Genomic DNA, 27,252 nt, shown 5'->3' with positions numbered 1-27,252 from the left:
TCATTTACTACACGCGTACTGAAGCAAGCGAGATGTTCGTGATGCCTTTGCCGCCTCAGTATATGAGTATTTGAATACATGAACAATCTCTAGAACTGCATTTTATAATTTCTTTTGAGAAAAAACTGTTGTCATAAAACATAAAAGTTTGGTTTAACTTGAAGAAACTGTGACAGAAAAATATTACTTGTTGTTATATGTAATAATAATAGTAATAATAATCAAATTATTATTGCAACATTATTTTAATAACATTAACATTATATATTAGTGTAAATACACAGTATTTATGGAAAAAAAGAGGAATAGCCTAATATAATAAAATAATAAATACATTTTATAAAATCAATAAATTTGAGATGCTTTTAATTATTCAAATTTAATGAAATCATTAAAATGGAATCCAGAAAATTAACTGAAAACACAGAATTTAGTAAAAAATAAAGCTGAGTTAAAACAAAAAAGTAAAATCTAAAGTCTAAAAAAAATTCAAATGGAAAAAAAACAGAATCCAAAAAATAAATAAATAAATAAATAAAATTTTATAGGCCCTATTAATGACTGTCCCATTAAATATAAAAATAAAAATGTGACAAAAAACATTTCTGTTAATTGCCAACATTTCTAAGTTTTTGATCAAGTAAAACTGAAATAGAAATAAACTAAAGTTAAATAGAAATGTATATAAAATAAAATAATGACAAAGCCACATAAAAAAATAACTAATACAAACTAAAATAAAAATGAAAACTGAAAACTATTAAAATAATGTAAGTAATATTAGAATAACACTTGTCAAAATGTGGCATTAAATATTCTTTTTAAAGTTATTTTTCTCATCCTAAATTACATGAAATTAGATATTGACTGATTATTTTTTTTAAATTGTGACTCATTTGTTTGTTTGTTAGTTTGTATGTTTTGATAATTTATTAATTTGATAATCTCAAAGCCGTGTAGCTTTCTTCTTCTATAGATTTCTGTGTCTGTAAAACCATTATAGGCATGTAGCAACTATTTACTAAACTATTTTAGCAACTATTCAGATATAAGTTTCTGCTCCTGTGCACAAGTCATATCCTAGCTTTTATCTATAAAATGACAGTCTGCGTATCCTCTTGCAGTTAAATTTTACCCCACTTAGAGGAAAATAGTTTACATTTTTTCCCGCTTAGATTCTGTCCGTGTTCCATCTGATTTGTTTTTCTTACACTTTAAGATGTCCAAGTCTTTGTTTCTACCAGTGTCTACTTGACACATTTTTAATCAATCTCTTACATGTTTCTTATGATAGTGCTAGAGGGTGTTTTGATAACGTTGTGAACAAAGGCATTTTACGGTAAAAGAAAATCCAACCCACACACTCTCTGTGTAATGTCTGCATGTTCGCTTGATTACAGTAACCTGCCAAACCGGCTTTGCAGGCTCTTTGATTCAGAACTGTTTATTGTGCAATGCATGACATTTTAACAGTGACTTAAAAAAAGAAATTCATCCAAAATGTTTGTCTTAGCACAGGTGCTTAGTGACAGGAATATTTGTTTTACTAATAAATAACTTATATAAGTTTGTCGTCTCTCTTTTTTGTGCATCAGGGTGCTGATCAGTGTGAAGCATGCTCGAACCTGATGGATGGCCCTCACTGCGTTTCTACTTGTCCTAATGGAGTAAACGGGGAAAAGGGTCAGACCATATTTAAATATCCAAATGCAGAAGGTCATTGTAAGCCCTGTCACCTCAACTGCACAAGAGGGTAAGTCGCACTAAAATTAACACGCTCCACAGATGTCAGTTCAGGTTGTTCGTTCTGAGAACACTGTGGATGAAATGAAAAATTCGTTTTGGTTATTTTGTCCCCTCAACAGATGCACAGGCCCTGCGCTCACCAACTGTATAGAGGTTGACAGACTTGTGAACAGGTTAGTAGCGCCCTCTTCTGGTTACAATCAGAGAGCACAAACCTTGTCAGATGTATACATCAATTATGCTTTCCTCAACCAAACACCTTCCTCCCAGCTCTCAGATCGCAGGTATAGCAGTTGCTGTGTTTGCTTGTATCATCGTGCTCCTGGCACTGTTTGTGCTTGGTATGCTGTATCACAGAGGCCTGGCCATCCGCCGCAAAAGAGCACTGAGAAGGTACCTGGAGAGTGGTGAGGTGAGCCATGTCATCTGCTTAAATACAAAGCTCATTACTTAACTTACATAAATGTAAAAATAAGGTTCCATGCATTCTTCATTTGTTGGATAGTTCACTCAAAAATAAACATTCTGTCAACTATTACTCACCCTCATGGTGTTCCAAACCCGTAAGAGCTTCGTTCATCTTCAGAACACAAATTAAGATATTTTTGATAAATTCTGAATTTCCTCCTGTCTCCACACAGAGCATGGAGCCACTGGATCCAGGAGAGAAGGGGACAAAAGTGCATGCTCGTATCCTAAAACCACAAGAGTTGCGAAAGGGCAAACTTTTAGGCTACGGCGTCTTTGGCACTGTGAATAAGGTTGGAATGGCTCACACATTACGTTCAGCCTTAAACCGAGTTACCTGTTCTCTGAACTGTAATTAAGCTTAAGTGACTTTTTCCTCAGGGCTTTTGGATTCCTGAAGGAGACTCTCTAAAAATCCCTGTAGCAATAAAGACAATCCAAGACCGCAGTGGCCGGCAGACCTTCACAGAGATTACTGATGTGAGACATTAGCTTGCAATAATGTACAATACAATAATTGCAACAATGTTGCAATACAGTGTTGATTTAGGCCTTCATATTCATTATTCACCTGTCTGCAGCACATGCTTGCGATGGGAAGCCTGGATCACCCGTATATAGTGCGTCTTCTTGGGATCTGTCCAGGGACGAGTCTACAGCTGGTCACCCAGCTCAGTCCTCACGGATCCTTACTGCAACACCTTCGCCAGCACAAAGACAACCTGGATCCACAGCGTCTGCTCAATTGGTGTGTGCAGATTGCAAAGGTGAGATGACTGAAGATGAGAAATAGTATGTAACACAAAGCTTGTTGGTGGATAATGTTTATATACAATATTTGTATGTATCTTTAGGGAATGTATTATCTTGAGGAGCACGGCATAGCCCATAGGAACCTCGCTGCTCGCAACGTGTTGCTCAAGAGTGACTACATAGTGCAGATCTCAGACTTTGGGGTTGTAGACCTGCTGTATCCAGATGATAAGAAATATGTGTACAGTGAACACAAGGTAATTTACAGATTAAACTTCTCCTGATACTTTTTTTTAACATCAAATGTATATTCATGTCCCAGCTGCATTTTATTGGTTAAATAAACATTACTTACGCCAGAGGTCAAAAGTTTACATCTCCCTCTCAGAATCTGTAAAATGTTAATTTTCCCAAATTAAGAGGGATCATATAAAATGCATGTTATTGCTTATTTAATAATTTAATACTGACATGAATAAGAAAAGATGTTTACATATAGTCCACAAGAGAAAATAATAGTTGAATGTATAAATATGAACCTTTTCAAAAGTTTACATACACTTGATTCTTAACACTGTGTTGTTACCTGAATGATCCACAGATGTGTTTTTTTGTTTAGTGATTGTTTTTTATGAGTTCATTATTTGTCCTGAACAGTTAAACTGACTGCCGTACTTCAGAAAAATCCTTCAGGTCCCACAAATTCTTTGGTTTTCCAGCATTTTTGTGTATTTGAACCCTTTCCAACAATGACTGTATGATTTTGAGATCCATCTTTTCACACCGAGGACAACTGAGGGACTATTACAGAAGGTTCAAACATTTACTGAGGAAAAACCATGCATTAAGAGCCGGGGGGTGAATTATTTTTTTAATTTGAAGCTCTGGCTAATTTTAACTTATTTTGTCTTCTGGGAAATGTGTAATTATCTTCTGTACCATCTGAATGGCAGTACTAAATTAAAATATATATATATATATATATATATATATATATGTTTAAGCAAAATAAAAAAAAAATGTACACATCTCCATTCTGTTCAAAAGTTTTCACCCCCTGTAATAGTCTTAATGCATGTTTTTTTCTTTCTGGAGCATCAGTGAGTGTTTGAAAAGTGGCTGAAAAGGGTTCACATACAATGAAATACTGGAAAAGAATTTGTGGGACCTGAAGGATTGACTGTAATGACTGTAAGTACAGCAGTCAGTTTAAGTGTTCAGGACAAACAAGAGACTCATGAACAACTATCACTGATCAAAACACACACACAGATGTGGATCATTCAGGTAACAACACAGTATTAAGAATCAAGTGTATGTAAACTTTTAAACAAGGTTATTTTTATAAATTCAGCTATTATTTTCTCTTGTGAACTATATGTAAATGTCTTTTATGTGAAATATCTTATTCAGGTCAGTAGTAAATAAACAATAACATGCATTTTGTATGATCCCTCTTATTTTAGTAAAATAATTAACATTTTGCAGATTTTGAAAGGGGGTTGTAAACTTTTGAGCTAAAGTGTACACTATCTGAAAAAGAGGGAAAAATTATTTTATAATTTTTTACACTAAGTGTAATCAATATTTTGTTTATTAAAACCAAGTATGAATCTCATGAAGTTAGTGTTTTTAAGCATTTTACATTTATTCCAAAAAAACCTTAAGCCATAATAATTTAAAAATTTTATTTGTGAACTTATGTTCAGCTATTTTTTCAATAGCTAACTTTTAACTACTTTTGAATTTTTCAGATCATCAATCATCAAAGCTTGGTTAATATTGGTCATAGACACAGAGATTTGCTTTAAATTTCACAAAGCTGATTACTCACTAAAAACTGCCAAAAATCATGTTTTCAGGCCTTTTTAAGTCTTTTTAAGTCTTGTAACACGCACAAACACGAGAGGCGATCTATCGCATGTACCAATCATATCCGTCATATCCAATCATATCACGATGGAGGCATAACCTCGCTCACGTGACCTTCCCCCATTCGTTCTCAATTACCCCCACCAAACTCCCTGCACGCTTTAGGGAATCAGTTAAAACCCAGTGAGCTCAGGGTAGGACAATGTTTCTTTAGAAAAACGAGTGGTATAAACTGTATATAAATTCTCAGACCACCTAGTGAAGGGGGTGATAATTTGTTATTTTTATGAGAAAACTGCAAGTGTAGTAAGAAGGCATCATCTGTTGAAGTTGCTGATGTTTTAATATGGCCTCTTTTTCAGATGCCAATCAAATGGATGGCATTAGAGAGTATCCTCTTCAGAAGATACACTCATCAGAGTGATGTGTGGAGCTATGGTGAGTCTCGGTGCTGTAGAATATCAGGTGTTTGATTTTGTTTAGGTATTTGACGTTCTTCTTACTCATTCCAGGGGTGACTGTTTGGGAAATGATGTCATATGGAGCTGAGCCATATGCATCCATGCATCCCCATGATGTGCCAGGTCTATTAGAGAAAGGAGAGCGACTGGCTCAACCGCAAATCTGCACCATAGATGTCTACATGGTCATGGTCAAGTGTAAGGCAGATGCTAGACACATTTGGGAAACATTTAATGAATTTAGAGCACTGAACATCTGTATAAACACATTTTTAACCCCTCTATTCTCAGGCTGGATGATTGATGAAAATGTAAGGCCTACATTTAAAGAGCTCGCCAGTGAATTTACGAGAATGGCAAGGGATCCACCACGATACCTTGTGGTGAAAGTAAGAAATCAGGATTTTATTTGAAAGTGTTTAAATATATGTACCAGGAAGCAAGTTTGTCATTGTTTTTAATGCTGATTACTGTGTCAAAATGTAGCTTCCTCAGAATTGCGCTGGTGCAGATGAAAGCCATCAAAGATATGTTAAAGCCTCTCATTTAGAGGCAAACCTGGAGGAGGACGATGATGACGATGAGGTATTGCAGGGTGGGTTTGCTACTCCTCCCCTCCAGCTGTCACCAACTAGAAGTCATTCTCGCCACCGTATGACCTCCTACAGGGTGAGATGTTTGCAATTTAAAATATATTTTCTATTTCAATATCATGTAAAATGTAATTTATTCCTGTGATTACAAAGCTGAATTTTCAGCATCATTACTCTGGTCTTCAGTGTCTCATGATCCTTCAGAAATCAGTCTAATATGCTGATTTTTTTTCAGGATTCTTTGGTGACTACAGAGTTCAAAAGAACAGCATTTAATTGAAATCATTTTTTCTCTCTCTTCAGGCCACCACAGATCACACAACACCGATAGGCTATCTCCCCATGACCCCAGGCGAGGACCATAGACAGGTCAGCTTTCATTTCATCTGATCATGCTGACTTGACTATAGTTACATGTAACTTCAGGGTTTAAGTTCAAATGAACTTTTTTATTATATCACAGTATGACCATGTATTAGATAGGGGCTCCACACTTTTTGGTTCAAAAGACCCCCATATATAATCCTTGTGTGAAAAACACCTTTCATAAAATCTAAAGTCAGCTATATATTTTATACTTAAAGACTCAAATATACTGTGTAAGAGAATGCAACATTAAATAATAGGCTTTTCTATTACTTATATTATGAAATATTATTTGTCTATTATATATTACGTTACCATACTGGAGCAAAATAATTGACCTAGAAAATACTGACTTACTGAAAAAGTGGTTTCAACCATTTTGATTCAAAGGTACCACACATTATTCAAATATTCAATATTTCATAGAATTCTGGTGCAATAATGACAAAACTGCTTGTTTTTTATTATATAACATTACTTAACTAATAATTTGTTTAACCAGTAGTTACTGAGGGAAGATTTAAAAAAATATGATTTCAGTTTTAGTATTAAAGTGTAATATTGGAGTAATTTTTATATTTATATTTATATTTACATTATTATTTAATCTATTATAATATAAAAATATAATGATATATATTTTCATTATTGTATTATTTATATTATTATTTTTATATTTATATATACACTGCCATTCAAAAGTTTGGGATCAGTAGGATTTTTAATGTTTTTAAAGAAGTCTTTTCTGCTCATTAAGGCTGCATTTACTTGATTAAAAATACAGAAAAAACAGTAATAATCTGGAATATTATTGCTATTTAAAATATTGGTTTTCTATTTCAATATACTTTAAAATTTAATATGTATTATGTGATGCAAAGCTGAATTTTCAACATCATTACTTCTGTCTTCAGTGTCACATGATCCTTCAGAAATCATTCTAATATGCTGATTAATTATCAGTCCTGGAAATAGTCATGTTGCTTTTTTTTTTTGGAACCTGTGATACCTTTTCAGGATTCTCTGCGTAAAATGTTAAAAAGAACAGCATTTATTCAAAATAGAAATATTTTGTAACAATATACACTACAGTATGTTAATTAGATGTGATACATAAAGTTTGTGGTCAGTAATTTTTTTTCTGTCTTTCTTTGTATGAAAGAAATTAGTACTTTTAGTCAGCAAAAATGTGTTAATCTGATAAAAAGTAATAGAAAAGACTTTCTATTTGTAATTGAAATAGAAAAGACTTTTCTATCTTCATAATGGTTTCTATTTGAAATTAATTGGTGTTCTTTTTAACTTTTTATTCATCAAAGTATCCTGATATACAGTAGTCAACATTTGAAGTGGATCAAAAAAGTTAATCAGAGTTGTCCTAAGACAAGAATGGGTATTGTTTTGGTTGTTTTGGACAACTTTGATGAAAGGTTTTGATCCACTTCAAATGACTACTACTGTATATATATACATATATATATATATATATATATATGTATATATAAAGCAGCACAACTGTTTCCAACATTAATAATAAATCAGCATATTAGAAGATTTCTGAAAGATCATGTGACACTTAAGACTGGAGTAATGATGATGAAAATTCAGCTTTGATCACAGAAATAAATTATAAATTATATATATTATATTATAAATTATACATTTTAAAGTATATTAAGATAGAAAACTATTCTTTTAAATTGCAATAATATTTCATAATATTAATGAAACAATTGAAAAGCATTGCATTAGATCACATAAGAAGACAGAAGTTGAAATAATCTATTTGTATTGTTCCCACACAGATGAGAGCCCAAAGAAGGAAGATGGGCTCTGTGAGGACAGAGTCCGAGTGCTCAGAGGGCAGGGGGACCATGGTGGACATGGAAATGTCCGAACTTAGTTCTCAAACAGGTAGTCTACACAGAGGTCATAGCCGTATGGACAGCGCCATATCCACCGGCGTCTCTGTGGCCTCAGATCCATTTTCCTCAGGTCTGGAGGGTGTAGACGAGGACAATTACGGATACGTGTTGCCCACAGAGAGAGGTAAAACAATACTGCACTCGCAGTTTATCTAGAGTCATTATTGCAACTTAACCCGATGCCATTTTTATAAGACATATCTTCTCATTTAGGTTCCAGAAGCGCGGTTCCTCATAGTAGGACATCCAGAAGCTCCAAGACTGCTCTCCCACCACCAAAAACAGAAGTACAAGAGTACGAGCTAATGAACAAACAGCCTTCTCGGCTTTCTGCTTCACCCACAGATAGCACTGATGGCTCATCAGCACTGAGCAATCCATCCTCCCCTGCTTCTCCTTACACATGCAGCGTTTTACCTCAGAAGAGAGACACTGACTCAACACAAACCGAACTGTCAGAAAAAGGTGCTAGTGTGCCTGAAGGGGACAGCGTTGAGTCTGCTGCTTGTGAAAACAGTCTGGTTGGAACTGTAACATGTACTGATGAGAATCAGTCTGACAGCAGTCCTGTAGAGGAAGAGCCACCAACGGAGCCACGGCCACAAGAAGCGGTGGTTGAGTATGAATACATGGACATACGTACCGACATAAACCAGCAAAACAATCCCACGGGCAGTCCAGATGAGGTGGAGAGTTACAGAAGAGAAGCGATTTATCAAAATGTGAATGCAATACGTAAGGAGAATGAGGATTCTGATCTCACTACACGGCGGAGTGAATATGTGGACATGGAGGCTTCTGGGGGGACTGGCTCTGAGGACAGAGATCAGGCTGAATATCAGAACTTTCCGGTAAAGGGAAGACCTGCTGTGGGAGAGGAGCCACAAAACACTGGTCTCAGGTCCTACATAAAAGTGTGTGCTGGAGTGGAGGCGCAAAACACTTCATTTGACAACCCGGACTATTGGCACAGCAGACTGTTCCACAAGCAGGACACCGTTTGCACATAATTATTGACTGGCTAACATAAACAATGTGATGGATCATTGGTGGAAACAGAATGGACTGGCAAACCCAACAACTTTTTTTTAAGGACGTATATCTACCATGTGTTCAGTATTTGAACATATAAGTTATGCTAGCGCTGTCAAATCGATTAACTGCGATTAATCGCATCCAAAGTAAAACCTTGTGTTTACATAACAAATGTGTGTGTGCTGTGTATATATAAATACACAAATGTACATATATATATTTAGGAAATATTTATGTATGTATATACTGAATATGTGTATTCATATTTAAATATATGTAAATGTGAATATATGTATTATATATTACATTATATATTACATTTTTTAAATGTATACATGTATGTGTGTATATTTATATGTACATATAAATATACACAGCACACGCACATATGTTGTTATGTAACACTCAAACTTTTACTTTGGATTCGATTAATTGCAATTAATCGATTTGACAGCACTAATTTATGCTAATGTGCCTACAAAATATTATACTTTATTGTAGTATAAAATCACTTGTCGTGTTGAAGATTGGCCTACCTCCACTTGTGTGTCTCTGAACTCTTGTGGTTTTGTATAGAATTATGTTTGTTTTTAAGACGATGATTTTTGTGTACTCAATGAGGAACAAGTCTTTTATGGAAAAAAAGCTATTGTATATTGATTTTTGTCTATTAGTAAAAGTAATCGTTCAAGTTTATTGTCTCCCATACTTAATTGTTATTATTATATGAAAATATTTAGCTGACACCAGTGTTTTGCTAAACTAGAGTATGTTATTATATTTGAAAATATTTGAATTGAAACTGTAAAAATCATTTTATAAAAAAAAATATTTGTTTAGGCAATTAATAATATTTGGTGTAATATTTTGTAAATTTAAGACAAATGAATGGTTTGCATACATAGATTGAGCTAAAAGCCTATAAGTCAGACTCTTGCATATTTTGTTAATTTACAGGTAAACAGCACAGTTATAAAATCATGGTATAAAAACTGAATTTAGAACATAATTTATCTGAAATAAAAATATTCTGTTGTTAATGTTTACCAGGTTTTATTTATTAATTATATACAATAGCCTATCACTCATAACAACACAAATTATAATTTTTATATGTCTTCAGCTTCAGTTTCACGTGTACTAACTTTTAGACTGGTTAATTTGAAGTCAAACATGACTACTTAGGATTCAACAAGTGAATAATTTTAAGCATCAGTGTTTTGATTCACTAAAATGAACCAACCCTTGAGAGTCATTTGATCGGGAATCTGAAACCAGTCGAGCTCAATTACATGTATATTGTTAGATCTCGATTTATTCTAATAAATAATAAAACAAACACACAGTCTGATAAACAGAAAAACCTTGATTAAGTTCTCTTTCTAGAAAGCTGTGATCATATCACAGTGCCAGAACACATGCATCACAACACCAATGCTAGCCTTACTATTGCAAGTCTAAATGTTAAAACAGCTTGCCATACAGGTAGTATTCTGTTTTTGACATCATCTATTAATATTGGACACTTGATTATTCCAACAGTGACTAGTATCTTTTTAAATAATACTAGTAAGCATTCATTAGATAGTACTTATTTATTTAATACTGGTACTTATTCAATAGATACTAGTATTTGTTTAATAGATACTAGTAGTTATTCATTCAGTGTTACTTATTTATTAGACACTAATATCTTTTATAATTAATACTAGTAGCAATTTGTATCTTACTAGTCATATCTGCTTTTTACTTGTCTCATGTTATGACTAGTCCAAATGGCCACAGTATATTTAAATTAAAAATTTTACTAGTGAAATAAAAAAAAAATCCTACTAGTAACATTTACAATAAATACTTGTACCTAACAGCTAATCAGTAAGTGTTAGTATGTAACAAATAAGTGCTAGTATCTATTTAATAGGTCAAATTACCTAATGAATAAGTACTAGTATCTACTAAGAGCTAGTATTTACTGAATAAATACTAGTATGTAACCATAAAAAGAACTAGTATCCATTTAATAGGCAAGAGCATCTAATAATATGCACTAGTATTTAATGATTAAGTACTAGTAAAACTAATATCTTGAATACATACTAGTCAAAACGGATTAGTTAATACCTCAATGACAGATTCCCATAGAAGTCAATGGAAAAATTTTTCCATTTATACTAGTATCTAATGAATAAGTACCAGTATCTATTTATTTGGTAATAATATCTAATAATAAGTATGAGTATCTAATGAATAAATAGTAGTATCTAATAATTAAGTACTTGCATCTAATCAGTGTTGGGGAGTAACTAGTTACATGTAACGGAATTACGTAATTTAATTACAAAATAAATATAACCGTAATTAGTTACAGTTACTGAGAAAAATGTGTAATTAAATTACAGTTACTTTTGAAAATGTTAATGATTACAAAGTGGGTTACATCTGATTTTTTTTTTTTTTTTTTTTACATACACCCACATACAGGTTTAATTGACTTTTAATTGACTGCTCTAAAATGAGACACCAATGTTTCTGGAGTTTAGGACACAGAATAGGACACATTGTCGCCTTAGAATTATAAGGTTCTATCTGACATTTTTGTCAAAATTAAGTTATTCACATATTCTTATTCAGTGACAACTTATTTACATTATGTGATGTTTCTTTTTTAAAGGGCCTTTTTTTAGAAAACAAAATGGTTCTATCTACAGAAGTCTATGGAATGCAAAAACTTTGAAGCTCAATATCTCAAAAGTGCTCAGAATGCAGATAGAACCTTATAATTCTAAGGTGACAACATACTTATTCTTAACTGTTTTATTTCCCATTTGGGTTTATGCATATACTTTATTTTTAAAGATAAGTTGTTTTTGTTTTGTTTTTTGTTTTGTTTTTTTTCAAGGCATTGTTAAATGCCAGTGTCTCCTGTCATAACTATGCAAACTTTTGATTTCAAAACCAGTATCATAGCTATTAAACTATTTCTTGTTATCATTTCAAATCTGTATTTAACCTCAGAATAATAAGTAAATTAAAGTAAATAAGTTAATAATTTGTGGCGGTTGTGCTTTAAATTAAATTATTACACGGCATTGTGGAATGCTTGATTCTGATTGGTCAGTCATGACATTCCAAGGTATGTTATTCCCCGATAACAACTGGTAAAAGCTAATAACACAGACTCATCCGGGCAACTTAAGTCGGCACTATACAGTTGATAGTTTTTCTTGGTGGAAGCTTTGGGTTTGGTTAGCTAATAAAATATTAAAACTCAATTCAATATTATGTGCATAATTTCTTAATTCTGTCAATTTGCCACTTGCTAGCAACTGATTTCTTCATGGAAACTTTGTGTTCAAATATTTCAACTCAGACCAGTGTTTCGTGTCTAATTATTTACTTTTGTGCTAAGCAGCTGTGTAATAAGTCAGATAATGCACATCCAGCCAGTTGTTATCCCAAAATAAAATTGTATATTATCCCTTACTTGTTATAATCTTAACTCAAGTGCTAAAGGATTTTGTAAGTCTGACAGTAATCAGTGTTGAGTGCTACTGTAAGGTCAACTCTGCCTGGTTCAAATGTTTCAAAATGATTAACAGTTGCAAACTTGAAAAGTAATCAGAAAGTACTCAAATGTAATAAGTTACATTACTTTTATAAAGTAATTGAAAAGTTACACTACTTATTACATTTTAAATAGAGTAACTTGTAATCTGTAACCTATTACATTTCCAAAGTAACCTTCCCAACACTGCATCTAATGACTAAGTACTAGTATCTAATGAATATGCAGTCTAATATTTAATATGTACTAGTATCTAACAAATAGGTGGTAGTATTTAACAATAAGTACCAGTTTCTAATAAATAGGTAGTCGTATCTAATAACTAAGTACTAGCATCTAATGAATAAGTACTAGTGTCTATTTAACAATAAGTAAGAACTAGTATCTTTTAAAGGTACTAGTACCTAAAGAATAAGCACTAAGTACTAGTACTTAATGGAAAACATACTAGTATCTTTAAAAAGTACTTGTAGCATGAAAATAGATACTAGTTTGGTTTATAGATTAAATGGTAAAGCGGCCTGCCATACACTTACACATAAAAAACAGTTGGGAAACATCTTGTGGAGACCAAATAAATAGGCTGTAAGAGCATAATCATTTTCAAAAGTAAAACCTAAATATAAATACGTTTTAATTAACTTTCCAAGACATTCATGCGCTGTAACAAAAAAGAAAAAATAAATATCTTATCCAAGTGACAAAAATATGCAAGATGTTGAAGATATAATTGTTATCCTAATTTGTTTTTTTGTTTTTTTTTTTTGTATATAAAACACTGACACCCATGTGCCAAACCGGAAAATTTCTGACGAGATGTAATTAATATTTCCCCTAGCTCCCGCAGCAGAGGTCACTCTGTTAGTCTATCGTCAGGTCTCCGACTTTTATTTTGAAGTGCGACGCAGTGATCGGCCATCTTGCGCGTTTCCACGGCTGCTGTTGGCGCAGGCTGTGAGATCTGAAGCGTGCTGTGCTTCATCATCCCGCAAGCGAAGCGAGGGAAAAAGTTACGAGCTCCTCTTGAATCCCACCACTGACAAGCATGTCAGGAGACGACGACCAGCAAGAGCTTACCATTGCTGATGACTTGGTGGTCACCAAGTACAAGATGGGGGCCGACATTGCAAACCGTAAGAACGATTCTGGAGCTTTATGCGTGATTAACGGTTGAACTTGACCGAGTGCTGGTAACGTACAGCTCAACGCTCGGCCATGTGTCTGCGAGCTGTAGGCTGATAGACACCGATACCAGTCGTTTCTAATTTTTTGGCTTGACTTAACCTGAAATCATATGGACTGCTATTAGCAGCCGATGTTTTGTAATCTTAAGTGCGTTATTTACGTTTATAAATATTGAGCTAGCAGGTTAGCCAGTTAGCTGTAATTGAAACGTAGCGACTTAAAGTGGTTGTTCACTCAAAAAGTTAAATTCTGTCAATATTTACTCACCTGAATGTCACTCTAAACCTGTGTGAGTATGAAGCACAATTGGAAACGTTTGACAGAATGTAAGTGACAGACAGCCTGAGTCACCATTCACTTTCATTGCATCTGGTTCATTACAATGTGAATGAATGGTGACTGACACTGTCATTCTGTCAAACGTTTTCTGTTGTGTTTCACTATCTATATATAGTAGGTTATGTTGTAGTAATGTGAAAGTGTCATACTGACTAGTACATTTGTTGACAGGTGCTGACACTGTTATTTACTGTCAGCTGCTGAAATGTTACATTTCTTTCCTTTACTAGAAGTGCTTACTGATTTAATGTGTATTGATCTTCTTCAGACTACGTCGTGTCACACAGCCTCAAAATCCTTTGGTTAGGAAAGCTTGGTGTTTAATGTGAAACCTTTTTCTCTTTCAGAGGCTTTGAAGGTGCTCATCGAAGCAGCCAAGCCTGGTGTTTCGGTCCTCAGTCTGTGCGAGAAAGGAGACGCCTTCGTCACTGCTGAAACAGGCAAGGTCTTCAAGAAGGAGAAAGAGATAAAGAAAGGTAGGAATGCTTCTGAATTTCTATAGATGTATAATAGTCATTGCACTCTTGAATCAGTGATTTTTAATTTGACATTAATCAGTGATTTTAAATGTGGTGTGTTTATATTATTGAATAAAATATTGTTTTTTTATATATTTATATATTTAAAAATATAATATTAATAAATCAGGATTTTAAAAAAAAAATACAGTAAAAACACTAAGATTGTTCTTATATTGTAATATAATGTAATCTTACAATTTAAAAGAAGTGCTCTCTATTGTAATATATTTTAAAATGTCACTTATTCCTGCGATGGCAAAGCTGAATTTTCAGCAGCTATTACTTATGAATAGTGATTTCAAATGGTAACAGTATTTCACTTTTGACAGTAAGATTTTTTTTAAAGAAGTCTCTTCAAGCCTGCATTTATTTGATTCAAAGTACAGCAAAAAACTGAAAAAATGTAAGTATTATTACTGTTTAAAAAATAGTTTTCTATTTGAATATATTTTAAAATGTAATTTATTCTTGTGATTTCAAAGCTGAATTTTTAGCATCATTACTCCAGTCACATGATCCTTCAGAAATCATTTTAATATTCTGTTTTGCTGCTCAAAAAACGTTTATTATTATTATTATTATTATTATTATTATTATTTATATTGATATTATATTGAAAACAGCTGAGTATATTTTTTCAGGTTTGTTTGAATAGAAAGTTCAGAAGAACAGCATTTATGTGAAATAGGAATATCTTAAATAGAAACATTATAAATGTCTTTATCATCACTTTTGATGTTATTTGAACAGCAAATCAGAATATTAGAATGATTTCTGAAGGATCGTGTGACACTGAAGACTGGAGTAATAGATGCTGAAAATTTAGCTTTGATCACAGGAATAAATTACATTTTGAAATATATTCAAATAGATAGCAGTTATTTTAAACAGAAAAAAATGCACAGTATAAATGCTTTTGATGTATTTTTGACCAAATAAATGTAGGCGTGATAAGCAGAAGAGAATTCTTTTAAAAGCATTTAAAAATCATAATATTTCCAAACTTATGACAAAGTACTACATATGAAAAAATGAAAAATTATTCTTGTGTGACAGGAATTGCCTTTCCCACCTGTGTATCTGTGAACAACTGCGTGTGCCACTTCTCACCGCTGAAGAGCGATCCAGACTACACACTTAAAGACGGTGACTTGGTTAAAGTGTGGGTATTATTTCTGTTAAATATATAAATATATGTATTTTGTTTTCATCTGTTTTCAGCACATTTCTTAATTATTGCTTTGTTTTTGTTTTTTTCCACAGTGACCTTGGAGTGCATGTGGATGGCTTCATCTCTAACGTTGCTCACAGCTTTGTGGTTGGTGCAACCAAGGTATGTCTCTCTTAATTGTGAATGCAGAGAAACTCATTTTTCATTCAAGTGCACTTAAAGGGATAGTTTATCCAAAAATGAAAATTGTGTTATTAAGTACTCACCCTCATGTCGTTCCAAGAACTTCGTTCATCTTCAGAACACAAATTAAGAGATTTTTGATGAAATCCAAGAGTTTTCTGACCCTCCATAGACAGCAAGGGTCCTACCACGTTCAAGGTACCATAAACATTGTTGAATAAAGTTCATAGCTTCATAAAATTAGGATTGAACCAAGATCTTACGAGTTTGGAACGACATGAGGGTGAGTAATTAATGACAGAATTTTTGTTTTTGGGTGAACTATCTCTTTAACTTTGCTGTTCTTCTAGGATGCTCCTGTGACAGGACGGAAAGCAGATGTGATCAAAGCTGCCCACCTGTGTGCAGAAGCTGCTCTTCGGCTGGTTAAACCTGGGAATCAGGTTAGTTGGAATCAGTCTGGTCCTGTAATTAACTGCTAATAACATCCTCATGAATAACACTGATTAATGATTTAATCTCTCTTTGAAGTCACAATAAATTCTCTATGATAAAATGTGTAAGGATTATTTAACATTAGTTTAAATGTGATTCACAACCTGTATATACACAATTAGAAAGCCATGGTGGATCAACTGGCTGTTTTTTTGTTTTTCTTAGAACACTCAGGTCACAGAGGCCTGGAACAAGATTGCCCAGTCATTCAAATGCATGGCCATAGAGGGTAAGCTGACCAAATACTAACCTCACTCACTGTTGAAGCATCATAATATGGTTTTTAAAGCTCCTTTTGTCTCTGCACAGGCATGCTGTCTCATCAGTTAAAGCAGCATGTCATTGATGGAGAGAAGACCATCATTCAGAACCCCACCGACCAGCAAAGGTCAGGACAATGAAGCGCTAGATTGTTTTTCGAAAATGATTGAGTGTTCCTCTATGCTAAATGCTCTCTGTCCTTGTCTGCTCTAAGGAAGGACCATGAGAAGGCAGAATTTGAAGTGCACGAGGTGTACGCTGTGGATGTGCTCATTAGCACCGGAGAGGGAAAGGTGAAGACTCATCTCAGCGTCAACTGTTCCCTCAATGTCTGCTGTTAACGTGACAGATAGCTAATCACCTTGATTTCTTTCTTCTTGCAGGCTAGAGACTCCGGGCAGAGGACCACCGTTTACAAGCGAGACCCCAGCAAGCAGTACGGCTTGAAGATGAAGACCTCCAGGGTGTTCTTTAGTGAGGTCGAGCGGCGATTTGATGCCATGCCATTTACTCTGAGGTAATTTGTTTTAGGTTCAAGTAGAGGTTTAATATTTTTATTATCGCTAGGTGATAGTTAGGTTAAGTTACCAAAGGGCAAGCAATCCATTATTAAAGGGGTAAATCCCAGCTGGAACGATCAAGCTACAGTTGAGGTCAAATGTTTACATACAGCGTGCAGAATCTACAAAATGTTTGGGGGGGTTTAGTGATAGTTTGTTTAGTGATAGTCCCTTGTTTGTCTCGAACAGTTAAACTGCCTGTTGTTCTTCAGAAGAATCCTTCAGGTCCCTCATATTCTTTGGTTTTTCAGCATTTTTGTGCATTTGAACCCTTTCCAACAATGACTGTATGAATTTGAGATCCATCTTTTTACACTGAGGACAACTGAGGGACTGTACTGCAACTGTTACAGTAGGTTCAAACTCTCACTGATGCCCCAGAAGAAAAGAAAAACAATGCATTAAGAGCCGGGGGGTGAAAACTTTTGACTTTGAAGATCAGGGTAAATTTAACTTTTCTGTCTTCTGGGAAACATAAGTACCTTCTGTATCTTCTGAAGGGCACTACTAAATGAAAAACAAAAAAAGATATTTAGGCAAAATAAGAAAAATGTACATCTTTATTCTGTTCAAAAGTTTACACCCCTGGCTCTTAATGCATTGTGTTTCCTTTCGAAACTTTAGTGAGCATTTGAACCTTCTGTAACAGTTGCGTAGTCCCTCAGTTGTCCTCAGTGTGAAAAGATGGATCTCAAGTTCATACAGTCATTGTTGGAAATGGCTCAAATACACAAAAATGCTGAAAAAACAAAGAATTTGTGGAACCTGAAGGATTTTTCTGAAGAACAACAAGCAGTTTAACTGTTCAGGACATATAATTAAGCGCATTTCAGTTCCACTCACACGTATGACTTTGAAGTTCCTAGTATCTCAAATGAAAGTGCACTATTCACCTTTGTTGCTCATCACATTTCTTTGTGTGCCTCTCCTTGTCTTTCTGTCTTTGTTTGGTCTGGTGTCTGTGCTGTCAGGGCATTTGAGGATGAGAGTAAAGCTCGGCTAGGTGTGGTTGAGTGTGCCAAACACGAGCTGCTTCAGCCCTTCAATGTCCTGCATGAGAAGGAAGGTGAGGCGTTAGCACCACAGTCATAAAATGTCACTTTCATATGTAAAACTTTCAACCAAGCATGAAGATGATAAGGTTAAAGCTTTGCAACGAATCACTAAACGAAAATGAAAAATAATTTCCTGTCACGGCTGTGCTTAGAGAAGCGCATCCAGCACATTTGCCGCATGACCAGGTCAAAGACTGTTCTTATTTTAGAAGTTTGGTGCCATCAGCAAAGTCTCAAGAGTCACATTGTCAAACCTTCTGTCTCCTCCTCATCTTCTTTTCATTCAAGGTGAATATGTAGCGCAGTTTAAATTCACGGTGCTGCTCATGGCAAACGGTCCTCTGCGTATCACCACTGGACCTTTTGATCCAGAGCTTTACAAGTCTGAGCATGAAATACAAGATCCAGAGCTCAAGGTAAGAAAAATAAGGGTTTTGGTGTTACATACATACATGTACACTACCAGTCAAAATATATATATATTTTTTTTTTTTTTTTTTTTTAAAGAAGTCTCTTTTGCTCACCAAGCCTGCATTTATTTGATCCAAACTACAGCAAAAACAGTAAAAATGTAAAGTATTTTTCCCATTTAAAATAACTGTTTTCTATTTAAATATATATATTATTAAAATGTAATTTTTCCAGTGATCAAATGTAAATTTTCAGTATCATTACTCCAGACTTCAGTGTCACATGATCCTCCAGAAACAATTCATGCTGATTTGCTCTTTTAGAAACATTTATAATTATCTTTTCCAATATTTAAAACAGAGTATTTTTTTTTTTCAGGATTCTTTGAATAAAAAGATCCAAAGATCAGCATTAATCTGAAATAAAAAGACTTTGTAAAGTTATACAATATACCATTCAAAGCTAGGAGTCAGTATAATTTTTTTCTTAATTTTATTTATTTATTTATTTTTTAAACATAATAATAATAAAGTTGTTTTTGAGCAGCAAATCGCAGTATTAGAATGATTTCTAAAGGATCATGTGACTGGAGTAATGATGCTAAAAATTCAGCTTTGAAATCACAGGAATTAATTACATTTTAAAATGTATTCAGATGGAAAACAGTTATTTTAAATAGTAAAAATATTTCAAAATGTTACTGGTTCGGCTGTACTTTGGATTAAATAAATGCAGGCTTGGTAAGCAAAAGAGACTTCTTTTAAAAAACAAATTTCTTCTAAAGTAATTATAAAAAAAAAAAAAAGTTATTATCTACAGAATTATCATTTACAGAATTTTTGCTTTTTAGGGACTGGTTCGAAATGATTTATTTTATAAAAAAATATATTTTTTTCCAAATATTATCAAAAATAAAATAATTTTAAATTATTAAAAATATTGAAATTAAAATGTCTAGGGCTGGGTAAAAATATATATATATATATATATATTTTTTTTTTTTTTTTTTTTTTCCCTTTCCCCTCAATTTTAATTGATTCTCATTTTTACTATATACTTTTTTTTTTTTTTGCTATTTTTACTTGTATTTTAGTGTTCTTCAATATTTAATATATTTAAATAATTATCAAGTTTATATGACAGCTGCAATTTAAGTGTTTATATTTTAAAAAATGAATTGTAGTACAAATATAATTGCAGTTGTAAAGTTAACTTTATTATTATAAAATTTAATTGAGTATAATTTAAGTGTTTGTATACAAATCGGTTACTTTTAACATTCAATATTATAGTACCAGCTGACTGTATTTTATTTTGTATATTTTATAAATGTATGTAAAGTATATTTTACAGCAGATGTTTTCTTTCCTTGAGAAAATCTGCCATGTACTGTACCTGATATATAGCCAAAATATTCAAATTGTGAAATGTCAATACCCAGCCCTAATGTCTATAATTCACTATTATTCATTAATGTATTTTTTTTTATGTGTGTGTGTGTGTGTGTGTATATGTATATATATATATATATATAATATAGAAAAATGCTCTACAATAAAACAATGAAATTGTCCGGTTGAATTTTTGTTTTGTTTTGTTTTTCATTTAAGATTTATTGGCAACATGTTTTATCATTTTCAGGCATTGTTGCAAAGCTCAGCCAGCCGCAAGGCACAGAAGAAGAAGAAAAAGAAGGTTTGTTGCATCAGCATTCGCTTTCCCAATTTCTAATGGTGCTGTACTCTAAATATGAAACCATATTTGCATACTTTTTCCCAGGCATCCAAAAATGTGGAGAGCGCCACAGGACAGCCAGTGGAGGCTGAGAGCGAAGCTGCTGCATAGTGTCCCACTGCCAACCAAGCTGACTGACAGAGCCTCTGCACAGCCCAAAGAACAGAACCGTTAAAGCTAATTATGACCTGCCCCACTGAGAGGCCTTCCGGCCAAGCCTTCTGTCTTTTCGAATACCTCCTCATTAGTTATATAAGACTGCTACAGGGTTTGTGCAGTTTACTTACGTTTGGTCGTTTTTGAACGCGGCTGTTCTCCGGAGCAGCTGGGAGTGTACGGATGAGCAGGTAGATACTGTCCAACCGTGTTTACAGGAGGCGAGTGCTGGGTTTCTTTTGACCCTCTCTGTCATTGTACAAGCCATCATGAACAATAAAAGTGTAACGGTGGCACTCCTTAGGCAGTATTGCTACAAAGTGCCATTCATGTCCATGCAGATGAGATCCCCGTTTGATATCTGTTAAAGGTTTGAGTTTTTGTCAGTTGGGAAATGATCATAATTTGTATTGGTGACCTGTAATGAGTCTTTGGAGCGGTACCTGCCTCACTACAACTTAAACATAGCAAAACAACTACAATGGAAGCACTGTTAATCAATTTGGTAAGCTTTGATTTCTGTTAGATGACATTCAGCATTCGTTTTCTAGTACTTCCCGAATTATGAAAATGCTTTTCCAGGGTCTGTTTCGATGTAGATCTTCCTCTCAGCTTATTGGTCTGACTTCTGAAACCATTGTTTATTGACTAAACTGACTGACCAAATTATCCTGCCATTTTTTTAAGCGTACATCTAATAAATTTAATTAGCCAATTTATGGATCAAAGTCTGTTTTGTTTGAATTTAAACACTCAAATGTCATCACACTCTAATCCTGGGTTAAAAACTATCCTGTGCTGGGTGAAATATGGACAAACCCATGAAACCCAGGTTAAATGTTTAACCCAACCTAACAGTCTATATTGGTTCATTTTAAGCCAGCCACATAGTAATTTTTAAACAACAGTTGAGTTAAATAAAACTACCCAGCAATATGGGTTAAACATTTAACCCAACCACTGCGTCAAAAAACAGCCCAGTTGCTGGTTTTGTCCACATTTTATTTGTGAGATACAAAATGTCAAACCCGCTGGCATCTGCAAACCAATGACATACCTTTTAGAGATCATTTATGTAATCATTAACCATCTGGTCCCAAGGCAATTTAACTGGAGAAACATTTAGGGGTTATTGCCAAAAAAAAAAAGTCCTGCTCTGCATAACTCTCCAGCTGATTTTTACATTTAAGATTCATTGGCAAATGGTCTCAAGGCAATTTAACTGCATCTTTGGAGTCATTTCCTGTCTACATCACACGTGTCCTAGTAGAGTATCCACAAGTTTATTTCATATTAACTATGAACATAGTCTACCGAGTTTGACAACTAGAAAGTGTTGAAATACTTATACTTAGTTATAAAAATTACTTTTTGTGATATGTTTTGCTCAAAGACTGTGCTTTTGCAACATATATAACTTTTTAAGAGTGGTCAAAGTGCCGTAATACTTCTCAGGCCCACTGAACATCAACATGGAAAAGCCTTGTTGCAGGTAAATGATTGTAGGTCATAAATTGTTTGTTGTACAAATTACTAATCCCATTATATGAAGAAACGTCCCTTTTGCAGGACACTACATTTTAATATTTTAAAGATAATTTTGTAAAAATACAAATAAGCTTTACAGATCTGTACTTGACAGGTTTAAATAAGAAAAAATCATATTTGTTCAATAAATTCTAAACGAGCACCTGTGGAACAGTCCTTAGGATTTTAGAGAGGGTTTACAGGCGGTATGCAATTAAGGTTAGTTATAATAATTTAAAGTAAATTAAAGAGAACACCAGAAGAAAGATGCCCAGGGCATGACGACTGCAGACGTGACCAGAGCAATATTTATTTATTTTTTTTATTGAAAAAACAAAAAATGTACAAACCAAACAGGTTTTAAATAAACCAAAATAGAAAATATCAAAAATACAATTGCAAGTGCATAAGGCAGACACAACTATACACTGTATCACCATATGACAACATTTAAATTGGAGTACAAAATCAAGATAAACTGTATTACAATAGACAAAATATATAATAATAAATAAGTGAATAAATAAGGATAAAATAAAATAAAAAATAATACAAAACATTTACATAACTTTGCAAAAGGGGTTATAAGTTATTATGAATTACTAAACTCTTTGAAAAAATTAGCTAATGTAATAGCCTTATTATTTGAAATTGTACATAGGGATGAAGCAATAATTCTAAGCTCATTTATGAAATGAGAAAAAGATGGGGTGGTCTTCAGAAATCTACATTTATGAATAAAAAATTTGCCACAACAAATAAGGTTGTTAACCAAGTAGTGTTGCATACAATCTTTTTGAAACACTCCAAACTTAATTTGTTCATAATTAACAAGGTTGATATGGATATTGACAGAGGACATTCTATTATTTAAATGAGACAAAATAGCTTTGAATGAATACAGTTGAAAAAAATGTGCTCGGTGGTTTCAATATCACTTTCACAAAATTGACAATGGATGGATATATATCATTCATTATTTTAAAATGAAGCTCTTTTACTTTTGGGAAGACTGGAAATGAAAGGTAACTCATTCTCATCTCTTTTAATTCCTTTGAATCCAAATCCTTAAAAATATGGTGACGTCTGAGTTGATTTGGGTATAGTCTATTAATAAAAACACTTCTTATAAACAAGTTAGTACATTTTTGATCTCGAACAGAATAAGGACCCAAATACAGAGATGGAAGAGAGAATGTCACAGAATAATGAGAAAGAATTCCTTTGAGCAATAATACCATACTTACCATAGGAATGGCATTTACAACTTTATAAAACTCCTTAGGGTGACATACAAATCCATGTTTCAGGCAAAAATCACTGTAGCTGAGAATGTCCCCATGGTTATCCATCATATCCAATAGAGAAATAATATTATACTTAAACCAGTTTTCATAAAATAAAGACTTATTGTGATGTAAGATAAAACGATTGTTCCAAATACAAGTCTTGTGGGGACTGAAATTGTGAGAAAAGGCTAGTTTGCAACATAACAAAACCTGTTGATGAAAGAGAGACAATTTAAGAGGTAGCTTGGACAATTCAAAATCACATTTGATTAAAAATTCGAGACCACCTACTTTCCCAAACACTGAAGAAGATATTGTAAACCATATACTGTGTGTATTGTGAAGAAATGATCTTAGCCATTGAGTTTTTAAAACATTATTCATATTCAATGTTTCCAAGTCAATAACATTCAGACCTCCTTTTTGTTTATATAGTGATGCCTATTTTTCCAAACAAAATTAAAGATTGTGCTGTTATATTCTTTTATTAAATGAAAAGGAATTGCTAATGACGAGGCTGGGTAAACAAATCTAGAGAGAAATTCCATTTTGGTTAACAAAATTCTTCCAAAAATCGACACATCTCTTTATAGCCAACTACTGAGAATTGATTTTGCTTTTAGAAATTTGTTTACAAAATGTTCCTGAATGTTATGATTATTATCTTTAGTAATAGTAATACCCAAGTATTTTACAGAGGTTTTAACTGGGATATTGCATAAAAGTCTAAACTGCTGTCATGAATTGCAATTAATTCACATTTGTTTATATTTAAGTGTCGTGACCAGGGCAATAAACGGCGCGGTCTGTATCGTAATACGCATAAGACAGTGCGACAGGAAGGACCTGATCGTCCTTGCAGTGGCAAACCACATGTAACCATGTGTCCCACCAGACATGCTCAAGAACTTTGAAGTCCCTTGGTGGAAGATTGAGAAAACCCCTCACAAAAAGAACAAGCTAATCTGGTTCAGTCCACGAGGAGAGAAGCTGGTGCCACACAAGATATACTCATTATTCCATTTTACTTTCTAAATGTATGCTACAGTTGCTAAACTTGTATGTTGAACCGAATATTTACACATATTAAGGAATCTGCTTAAATAAAAGCAGTTAAATATGAGGGGAATTTACACACACACACACACACACACACAAACAGTTTTCTAATAATACCATAATTATTACAAGCGTCAGGAATAAACTGTTTAAGGAGCCGTATTTGTCTGTTGAATTTGACGTAATGGCAAAATTGAAAAACTTTTTTTCTGTTATTAAATATGTGTCGTCCATGTCAAAATCAATAAAATTAGATGGTAAATCAAACCCGTAAGTTATGAAACATATTCATTGAAAGCATTTGGTTAATTATATTAATAATTATAAATGTATGCATAACTAATAATAGTTTATAATTAACAATAGTTCTATTTTACAAAAATGTTTTAAATTACATTTTAATTTTTTTTTTTCTAGAGTGCGTCCCATATACACTGGTCGTGCGTCAAATAAATAACGTTACCTGCAAATATTTAGTCAAAAGTACACTGTGAACACATTATAAAAAAATGATCACTGGTACATTTGATGAAAACGGAAAATTTGAACATTATTGACAGGTGTAGCACGCGTTTCTTTTTATAGTCGCTGAAAAATGACGCAACCGGGGCGTATAAAAGAGCCCGTCTCCCGCATGACGTTCTCTTGGAGTCGTTGCTATCGCTTGACGAGGTGAGGAAGTTGCATCCGCAGACATTGTGTTCACATCTCATACAATCCATAGTAATCTAAGACATTTACGCACCATCCATCAACAACTCTAACGTTATTTGTTTATTTACAGAACCATCTTCTCATCATGAGAGCGAAGGTAAGTACATTTTTCAGTTATGTGTTAAATTGTGTTTGTCATTATCAGGCTAGTCTCTGTAGCATCTTGCTGGCTAATACACTACTTGTTACAACTACTTCAACTGTTTGTTAGTATTAAACTGGATATCTTTCCTTTAAGTTTTATTTTTTTTTAACCATGTGGAATAAAGTCACTAACTACTGAGAACATTACTGTTGTTTTGTAGTAATATATATTCGGGCCTGCTTTGCTAGCTTGCTAACACACTGTCGCAGGGAATTTTGTGACCACGTTGAGTTTGCAGTCGCTGCATTCTTTCTTTTTTTTTTTAAAAAATGACTTATTCACATTGTTCAAATATAAAACGGTGGCTTATTATACACGTGTTAAGTCTTGTTCATCGCTTATTTTTGGCTTCTTAAAATTTATTTCGGCCGAACGGCCATGCTGCACAGTGAAAATCCAGCCAATGGCGCCAGTTGCTAATGCGCATGTTTGGTTTTAGAAGCTGTAACGTTAAATTGAACCGCTTTATCGATACTAGTTTATTAATGGTTGTGCTCTCTTGCAGTGGCGAAAGAAGCGTATGCGCAGGTAAGTTTGTAACCATTTGAGCTGGATCTTCTGTTCTTGCTGTATCGGAATAGGCATGAAATGACCGATTCCATGTTTCTTCAGGCTGAAGCGTAAAAGGAGAAAGATGAGGCAGAGGTCAAAGTAAACTGGACCCTGTTCGCTGAAGCTGAGTGTTCCTCCACTTCCATCTCCTTGGCAAGAGTCTGCTGGAAGCCCAATTGAAGCTCCACTCCTCCACCATCTAATGAGGCCTGCTTTCTTCTGAATGAGGATTTGGATTTCCATCACCTGGTTCTACAGAAGCGTCCTGGTCTTGATGACCATGTTAACTGTTTTGGACATTCCTCAGACCTGTCATTTCAGCGAGTTTTTGTTAATTCTTCAATAAATCTTTTTGGTTTAAAGAATCCTTTGGCCTGGTGTATTCTCTTGTTTGGAACAACTATTTAATTCATGCTGTATGATTTTGAAGGTCAAACTAAGGTATTTGCAAGAGCAATGCATCTAGAGAGCTTTCATCTTTGGCTTTGCTGCCATTGTATATTTAATTGTGCATGCTCCTTTCACTTACTGTCAAAGTCTTAGATTGCATAATGCTTAGACTTTAAAACGTGGTGTTTTATTTACCTGAATTAACTAACTTTTAAATCTGCCATTGCATTAAAGGCTGTAATTTTATAGTATGCCATAACCTGAAACCTAGCCATAATTGTAGTTCAGTGTCTGCTGCTAGGCCTCTGACAAAACATGTGCCCAGTGAATATGGGAGGAGTGTTCTTAAAGGGACACGACAAAACGAAAGCTGTCAGTAAGTACTAACCCCCATGTCGTTCCAAACCTTAAAGACTTGCGTTAATCATTGGACCACAATGGACTGAAATCTCTCAGACTTCATAATAAATGCCTTAATTTGTGTTCTGAAGATAAACGAAGGTTTTACAGGTTTGGAACAACTTGAGGGTAAATTACTATTTTTGGTTGCACCGTCTCTTTAAATTAACCCCCGAGGTGCTAACTTTGCATGGGCTGCTATGGACAGCAGGTTTTCACATGAAAATCGACTTTTTTAGGGTATATTTTATTTACGCATATAAGCAGCGGTGCTTTTCGTAATGTGACCGCAGGGTGGTAGCTGTGTTAGAGACTGTACATT

The 27,252-nt window shown here is 33.8% G+C and overlaps 2 protein-coding genes and 1 long non-coding RNA gene across 3 annotated transcripts in view; all 3 read left to right on the top strand.

Annotated features, from left to right (window-relative positions):
* Positions 1–9,913, top strand: part of erbb3b (erb-b2 receptor tyrosine kinase 3b) — a 34,227-nt gene extending 24,314 nt beyond the window's left edge. The window contains exons 15-28 of the mRNA XM_051096742.1: positions 1,596–1,753; positions 1,866–1,919; positions 2,017–2,158; positions 2,388–2,507; positions 2,596–2,694; positions 2,796–2,981; positions 3,069–3,224; positions 5,202–5,277; positions 5,352–5,498; positions 5,592–5,689; positions 5,787–5,969; positions 6,197–6,262; positions 8,065–8,308; positions 8,398–9,913. Of these exons, the coding sequence (XP_050952699.1) occupies positions 1,596–1,753; positions 1,866–1,919; positions 2,017–2,158; positions 2,388–2,507; positions 2,596–2,694; positions 2,796–2,981; positions 3,069–3,224; positions 5,202–5,277; positions 5,352–5,498; positions 5,592–5,689; positions 5,787–5,969; positions 6,197–6,262; positions 8,065–8,308; positions 8,398–9,194 (2,526 nt within the window). The 3' untranslated portion in view covers positions 9,195–9,913. The remainder of the gene's footprint in view (positions 1–1,595; positions 1,754–1,865; positions 1,920–2,016; positions 2,159–2,387; positions 2,508–2,595; positions 2,695–2,795; positions 2,982–3,068; positions 3,225–5,201; positions 5,278–5,351; positions 5,499–5,591; positions 5,690–5,786; positions 5,970–6,196; positions 6,263–8,064; positions 8,309–8,397) is intronic.
* Positions 9,914–13,695: 3,782 nt separating this feature from the next.
* Positions 13,696–21,570, top strand: pa2g4b (proliferation-associated 2G4, b). The gene is made up of 13 exons (XM_051097152.1): positions 13,696–13,917; positions 14,656–14,784; positions 15,886–15,991; positions 16,093–16,162; positions 16,534–16,626; positions 16,844–16,907; positions 16,988–17,066; positions 17,154–17,232; positions 17,323–17,456; positions 18,471–18,565; positions 18,843–18,970; positions 20,607–20,660; positions 20,745–21,570. The coding sequence occupies exons 1-13, from the start codon at positions 13,830–13,832 to the stop codon at positions 20,808–20,810; spliced, it is 1,185 nt and encodes a 394-aa protein (XP_050953109.1). The 5' UTR covers positions 13,696–13,829; the 3' UTR covers positions 20,811–21,570.
* A 3,731-nt stretch (positions 21,571–25,301) lies between these two features.
* LOC127154584 (uncharacterized) lies at positions 25,302–26,506 on the top strand. The gene is made up of 4 exons (XR_007825494.1): positions 25,302–25,402; positions 25,515–25,541; positions 26,095–26,117; positions 26,202–26,506. It is a non-coding gene; the product is annotated as an uncharacterized LOC127154584 (long non-coding RNA).
* The last annotated feature ends 746 nt before the right edge of the window (positions 26,507–27,252 follow it).

This window comes from Labeo rohita, chromosome 23 (genome assembly GCF_022985175.1).
Source record: "Labeo rohita strain BAU-BD-2019 chromosome 23, IGBB_LRoh.1.0, whole genome shotgun sequence".
Classification (NCBI taxonomy): domain Eukaryota; kingdom Metazoa; phylum Chordata; class Actinopteri; order Cypriniformes; family Cyprinidae; genus Labeo; species Labeo rohita.
Note: the sequence above shows the minus strand (reverse complement) of the source record. Positions and strands in the feature narration are given on the sequence as shown.